Source organism: Bos taurus, chromosome 15, assembly GCF_002263795.3.
Source record: "Bos taurus isolate L1 Dominette 01449 registration number 42190680 breed Hereford chromosome 15, ARS-UCD2.0, whole genome shotgun sequence".
Classification (NCBI taxonomy): Eukaryota; Metazoa; Chordata; class Mammalia; order Artiodactyla; family Bovidae; genus Bos; species Bos taurus.
In genome coordinates this window covers 37628281-37635642 of record NC_037342.1, presented here as the reverse complement: position 1 = coordinate 37635642, position 7362 = coordinate 37628281, and the positions used below count along the sequence as shown (strand labels likewise).

Genomic DNA, 7362 nt, shown 5'->3' with positions numbered 1-7362 from the left:
GTTTTTCACTTGACACTGAGGGTACATGATGCTGATGACCCAGCCCAAGCATGGTATCATTACCTCATTTGAGCCAGCCTGGTCAACAAAGTGTTCACAGTTCCCTGAGTTTCTCATGGGAAAAGCAGCATAAATAGCAGCAACTGTCCTTTTAACTGTATTGAAAATATATTTTTATCTTGATGAAGTGCATAATGCATTCATATGCATTTATTATGATAAAAAACATTTCTTTAAAAAGAGTTCCACTGAGGCTCGGTATTACTATGTGCCCTCCAGACACCCACAAGTCAGCGACCTCATGTGCTCCTGAAGTTTCACAGAACAGCTGACAGGTTGGCTGACAGGGTCCAGATTTGCTACCAGCTAAGTCAATGAGATATGTGTCATATTTACTGAATACAGAATCAAATATAAAAAGATGCACATTGGGTAATTGCAATGATTTTATTCTTCATTTGCCTTTATTTCAAGCAAAAAGAAATGTTTTCAGTATCAAGAGGCATGCATATATATGTGTCTTCCATTCAATTTTTTTTTTCAATAAGTTGCTTTCATGCAAATTAAAAGAAATGGAGTTCAGCTTCTTGGTGACCTAGGAGGAAAAAAAAGAATAGAATATTAGTACTTATTAATAATGAGGCTCTTGTCATGTACTATCTCAATTACTTTTTATATTAATGATGAAAGGTGGGTACGATTGTTGCCTTCAAGTTATATGGGGAAACTGAGGCTCATGGGGTAACTGGGTCTGCTCCATGGTTACATAGTAAAGCAAACACAATATTTGAACCCAAGTCTATACTCTGAATTCAGATGTACATGACATTGTAGGGCTTACTCCAAAGGGAAGGCTCTCTGCCTTTCAAAGTAAAAAACTAGAATACTTAAAATTATAACTACAAAGAACAGTATTTTAAATGAATAGGATCTATATTTCCTCTCAGTGTCACAATAAGACACTGGAAAATAGAAATGAATAGAGGGGTTTCAGATATTCAGACTCTCTGTTCTATATCTAGACACTGGGGTCAGCAACTCTGCTGTGGATTTTTTTATGATAGAGGAAGTGTTAGAGTGTGGGCTGTACCCCTGCAATACCCAGCCATTTGCCCTGCTATCTGAGGTATTAGCATGCTCACCTTTCTTCCTGGAGTAATTTCACTGCTTAGTCCTGAAGGTCCCTGCGGCGCGGCCAAAGGCGTTGGTGGACATGAAGTTCCTCTTAATCTCACTCCCAGATCTGCTTAGTGAGCCTGCCACCTTATGGATCACACAGGTGGCCCTGTTACAGGATCTTTTCTGGGCAGTGATGCTGATTTGCAGAATGGAGAAAAAGAGTCTGTCAGTGAGAGGTTGAGGGCAAGTGCTACCCCACAGTAAAATTACTGCTCTGAGAGGCACCAATGAACCTTAAATATTTCTTCTAAGCACAAAATCACAGCAGAAAATCATAGAGCATAAGAGAAAATGCCACAATCATTCTCCATTTCCAGGAGTGTCAGAAAAACCAAACCCTCTCTGGACAACAAGCCATGGAACACAGAACTATAGCAGCCAATCTTTTCTGTGCAAGTAAAAACCTTGGGATTCCCATGTGGCTCTGTGGTTAAAAAAAAATCCAATGCAGGAAATGCAGTAGATGTGGGTTCAATTCCTGGGTTGGAAAAATTCCCTGGAGGAGCAAATGGTAACCCACCCCAGCATTCTTGCCTGGAAAATCTCATGGACAGAGGAGCCTGGCGGGCTACAGTCCATGGGCTTGCAAGGAGTCAGACATGACTGAACATGCATGCAAATGAAAACTTAACTAAGCTTAGGTGACTAGAGAGATTACAGTACCACACCGAACCTCATTCTTAAAGACTCTGAAGGATGCATCCCATTCTCAGGGACTCAGTGTTTTTAGGAAAAGAAAAATTCCCCTGTCTCCCTGGAAAAGGAAGTGAATTTGTAGCATCAAGTCCTAGAAGTGCTATGTAGCTCCTCAGTGCTCCTGTTTTTGCTACCTGAGGTTGCTCACGGGGACCACCCGTCAAGCCCTAACTCCAGCTACCCAGGGCTAAGGCTACTTGCCAGACAGGTCCCTGAATCCATCTAGTATGGGATGTAGCTAGAGCAATAACCACCACAGCTCTGGTGTTTTTAGAAATATACTTTTATTCCCCCAGTGACAGGCATGTTCAGAAGCAGGACTGGGAAGCTGTACTATGAAATCCACAGGTACTCCTGGGGCTGCCAGCTCTCTCCTGATCTCTTCCTGATTCTCTTCTGACCTGCTCTCCCTCCTCCCATCTGATGTTCCAGACATCCACTGCTCTAAAGAAAGTCACTGATACCAGCCCAAAGAGCAACCAGAGAAGATCACATGCATCAAGTTATAGGATGAAAGAAATTGGAAAGGAGAGGAATGGGTGGAGTAGGTACTTTGGGGCATGCCAATGTGAGGGGGTCATGGTGTTTATCTAATTCCTGATGACTCATATGGTAAAGAATCTATCTGCAATTTGGGAGACCTGGGTTTGATCCCTGGTTTGTGAAGATCCCCTGGAGGAAGGAATGGCTACTCATTCCAGTATCTTTGCCTGGAGAATTCCATGGACAAAGGAGCCTGGTGGGCTATAGTCCATGGGATCACAAAGAGTTGGACATGGCTGACCAACTAACATTTTTACTTGCAATGTGAGGTGTTGTGATCTTTCTCTAAAACTCTGCCATGACTGATTTCTTTCCAGGCATTCTGTCCCCAGTTTTAGTTAAGTAGAATATGTAAATCTTGTTGAGGTCCTGTGTGTATATGCCCAGCACATAGATACTCAGATTACTGCACCGCTTAGCTCTGGAGCCATCCAGGCTGCAGGGAAAAGACAAGCCAGACAATATCATGCACCAGGGCTGCCCCAGAAGGCAGTCATGCAGAAGGTTAGACCAGAGAGAGGGCACTTGGAGCAGAGGTGGGAGGGGGCAGGCCGGAGGCAAGCTCACACACCCTCCACTAGGAGAACTCAGGTTTGCTGAGTGGGGAAGGGCTGTGGTGGGGAAGGGGTGACCTTTTCTGGCATTCCACATGCTGCTCAGTCCTTCCTGCTCTGCAGAGAGGTTCTCAGGGTGGATGCAAGTGCCATACATGGCTCTGCTGGTGTGAACTCAAAACTCAGGGTGCACAGGGAGGTGGGGATGGGGAAGGGTGTCTGGTCCAGTGAGAACATGCACATATCCACAGATTCTACACATCTAAAGGCCCCGGACCTACCTCAGACACTGCTCTACCTGACCCCATCCTTTGTAAGGGCTCTGGCTTCACCTTGCAAATGTGCAATGATGATGCCTTGCAGGTGTGAAAGAATTTCATGCACCGGTTAATGAGAAGGGGCCACATTTCTATATCCCCTGAAATACATGAGATTCATTCCCTGGGTTTACTTTATGAGGCTAAACTCCTCCAATACTGGGAGGTTTCCTCAGTAGGTAGGTAGGTTTAGTCACTAAATCATGTCCAACTCTTGTAACCCCATGGACTGTAGCCCACCAGGCTCCTCTGACCATGGTATTCTCCAGGCAAGAATACTGGAGTGGGTTTCCATTTCCTTCTCCAGAGGATCTTCCCCAACCAGGGATTGAACCTGGACCTCCTGCATTACAGGCAGACTCTTTACCAATGAGCCACCAGGGAAGCACTGGACTGCCAGACAATTTCCAGAGTGAGCGATTCCACAGCTTCCCCCACTGCTTTCAGAAAGGCATCTTTTTACATGTGGGCAACCATAGTCCCTTCACATGATCTTTGTCTTCAGTGGAGCCTGTGGAAGAGCTGGACCCCAGGCATGAACAGTGACAGCTTGCTGGCTGCCTGGCTAGCTATATTCTCTCCTACCTGTCAGGATACCCCTTCCTGGTAAGCCAGGGGAGAGGGTAAGAGCAGAGTGGAGGGCAGAGCCTTACCGGAAGGCTTCTGTCTCCGGCTTCAGTTCACTGGTCTTCATCTGCACATAATTGTTCACCATTGCAGCCAGCAGGAGGCACATTTCCTTCTCTGTGAGTATAGCAGGATCAAAGTCATTCTCCAAGGCTGACCTAGGGAAAAGAAGCAAGTCCAATACTGGGTCTGAGTCCCTGCCTACCTCCACCCTCAGGGTAAGCAGCCAGGTTTCCTGGTTTCTGCAGCTTCCCCTGAGGATGTGGCTGCTCCAACTGTCAGTGGAGGAAATGAACCCATTTTCTATCCAAAAATGCTGCTTCTCCAGCAGTTAGGCTCTGGTGTGACCTCCAAGAAATGGTTTGCTGGAAACTGATAGTTAGATTTTCTGGATCTTTATGAGCTCAGTGTTAAATGCAGCTATTGTTAAAAATTAAATGATAATGGCAGTTTGAGTCTGAAAACGGTTTCAGTTTAATAAATATAATTTGAATGAGGATGAGAAATTAGATGACTAGATCACATATCAGACTTAATGGCAAATGTATTGGCCAAGCAGTTAGGAGATTAAGATGAAATCTATTTTTCAAATTATGGTTAAATTAGCAGCTATCTTTGCTCAAGATACAAATGTTTGGTAAAAGCAACAAAAGTATGTTATGAAGTTCAATGAGTTATATGAAACTTATAATAACGAGTACTGTCTTATGCCTATTTGTAAACTGTGTGCTACACGTCCTTGTGTTATAAAAAGTTCATGATAAGCTTTCTATGCAAGTGTTGCATTCATACATTACCACCATTCATCCCCTGCACCAGGAGCCAGTTGTTAAAGATTCAGCACAGCACAACTGAGAACACAGCACTTATGGGAGGTGAGAGGACACCTGGTGGGACTGTCTTACCTGAATGGTGCTGCCTGGAGCATGCCTGCGTGGTACACGGCCAGGAAGCTGAGGACCAGGAAGGGCAGAAACTTCCAAAACCCCATGACGTCTCTCTGCAAGGGGGAAAGTGACATGACCACCTGCAGCAGTTCGTTTAGTGAACCCAGAGACCTGGGCTCTACCCCTACCTCGGCTTCTAACACCCTTGCATCCTGGTTTCAGGCTGGTCATTTCACTCCCCTTCACCATCGTTTCCTGTTGGCCAGGACTCCTGGAGGACAGACAGGGAGTACCTGTCTCCACAGCTTTCCCCCTTGGGCCACCCAGAGCTGTCCTGCTGGTGCTGGGCTTTTCCTCATATCTCACTGGGGAAGGGGGTTAGAGAGGACTTATCACTGCGGTTGAAATCCCTGAAAATTAAAAAACCAAATTCTACCGGTCAGCCACTCCACACTATGGCAAAGAGGACCCTGTTAAAAGCTGGGAGAGTCTCAAATTGGGACCCAGAACTTAAACTGGGAAAAAAGCTCCCAGAACCTGCAACTGGGGCTTGCGTTTAACAGTTACCCTCCCCTCAGTCGTTGTACCTATTTGCCACCCGCTTTGGCTGGACCAAGTTCTGAACCCACGGCGCAAATTCTGAACCCATTTCCCACGGACCGCTAGGCATGAGATGTGCTCCGAGAGCGCTCGGTCCGCACAAAGTTATTCCTGCTTCCTGCTCTGCAGGTGGCACCTGGAGAGCTCCAAAATCTAGAAATTGACCTAAGCACGTGTGAAGCGGGAGAGACTGGAGCCCGGTGTAGCAAGGGGAGAGTGGAGCACGAAGTACAGGAACTGAGACCATTCCGTGTTACCTTTGTGGAGGAAGCCTTGGGAAGAACCGCGGAGTGACACAGAGTGTGATGAGAACGCGGACCCACACTCTTGATACCGGAAAGGGGATCAGGTAAGAAAAAGTAATGAGGAAAGGGAAGGGAGGGGGAGGGAATAGAATCCAGCTAAGCTGGAGTCTCCAGACTTACCTGGCAACAGGAACTGGGCGGCTTGGAGCAGAGGAGGGAGCAGTGACAGTAGCCTTGGCGGTAGGCGATTGCACTGCAGAAGTGACACGATCTGGTAATGCCTGCCTGTGATGCCTCCAGCACCAGCAGCTGCTCTTATTTCCGCAGCTCTGCGTCTGGGGTGGTCCAAGAGCTCCAGGCAACCAATGATGGGAAGGATCCTGAAGCCCCAGAATGATGGTGTCACCATTTGCGTCCTGGAGCATCCAGGAAGCCCACCCCAAGTGTATTTGCATTGAGATCACTGATGGCAGGGGTGGGAGGGTTGGTAGGGACCCAAAAAAGAATACACATAAATGTGACCAGCAATTTGAGGACAAATTGACGTCACGGTAAATCTCACCTGTTAGTTCCTCGAGTTTTGAACACGTCCTACTCCATCCCAACTGTGTGACGATCTTGTAGGGCAGCGTCCAACATTACAAGGAATCCTGGCTGCCCTGCAGTCTGACAGTATCCCAAGTGATGCTTTGAGGGTTAATGTACAGCAGAGTGGACGATTCTGTCCCCAAACTAGAGGACACGTCTGATTCAGGCAGCTAGAATGATACACAGAGGGATGGGGCTTCTGGGAATCAAGAAATGGAGGGGCAAGGACTTTGTCAGACCTGAAGTCAGTACCAGCTGTGCCAATATAAGCTAGTAAGATCATAGCAAATTATCAGTGCTTCAACACACTTATCTTTGAAATGGGGACTATATTCCCATCTTGAAAACGTTTTTTTTTTTTTTTTTTTTAATTAAAAAACTCAAATTATCTTTATTTTAGTATCTGGCGTTTCTAGCGAAAGGCAACCGATCCCAGTTTAGCCTTACAGCGCTCTGAACACCCTCTCTTCCATTTTTGCGATTGAGTTGTGTGTCTGAGGGAGAGTCAAGCTAGAAACTGTTTCCCTCCTAGGGGGGGATCTAGAAGACCTTCCTGGTCCACATAAGGGATTCCGTAAGACTGCAACCCATACTATGGAAATTTCCACTTCGTTTTCTGCCAGACTCGCAATGGCTGGTCCAAACATACAGGTAAGAAGGCCTGGATGCCCCGCTGGCGCTCAGCGGGGAGATTTAAGGCACAGATGTTTCCTAAACCTCAAGGCATGTACTGATCCATCCCCTTCCTAACCAGCCATCCTTCGTTTCTCACCTGCCCCATCCATTTCCCAATTTCCCCGCAGTTTCCATGTGCTTCATGCCAAAATATCCTGACGGCATGTGATTCCACCTCTGCACTCTCACCCTCCTCACTTCACACTTCCATCCATACTCTTTCCCACACACAGTCTCATTACTGTCTCTAAATGTGTGCCCACTCCCACACCACCGGAACTCATAAAACAACACTGGTGCACAGGGGCATCCACGTGGGTTGAATTTGTTCAGTCTCAAGCGTCTTGGGTTCCTATGCACACGACTGCAGTAACACCCAATTAAGCAGCATGTCGACCTTCGTACACCCTCCACAACTAAGCTGCAGAACCTTCTGCCTGACTTTTCGACT

The 7362-nt window shown here is 46.6% G+C and overlaps 1 protein-coding gene and 1 non-coding gene across 2 annotated transcripts; both read right to left on the bottom strand.

Annotated features, from left to right (window-relative positions):
• Positions 1-428: 428 nt before the first annotated feature.
• Positions 429-5937, bottom strand: CALCA (calcitonin-related polypeptide alpha). The gene is given in 5 exon segments (NM_001076340.1): positions 429-595; positions 1143-1315; positions 3943-4074; positions 4822-4916; positions 5829-5937. Coding segments are annotated over 3 exon segments (372 nt in total). The 5' UTR covers positions 4908-4916; positions 5829-5937; the 3' UTR covers positions 429-595; positions 1143-1161.
• TRNAY-GUA (transfer RNA tyrosine (anticodon GUA)) lies at positions 3603-3673 on the bottom strand. Its single transcript has one exon. It is a non-coding gene; the product is annotated as a tRNA-Tyr (tRNA).
• Positions 5938-7362: the final 1425 nt, after the last annotated feature.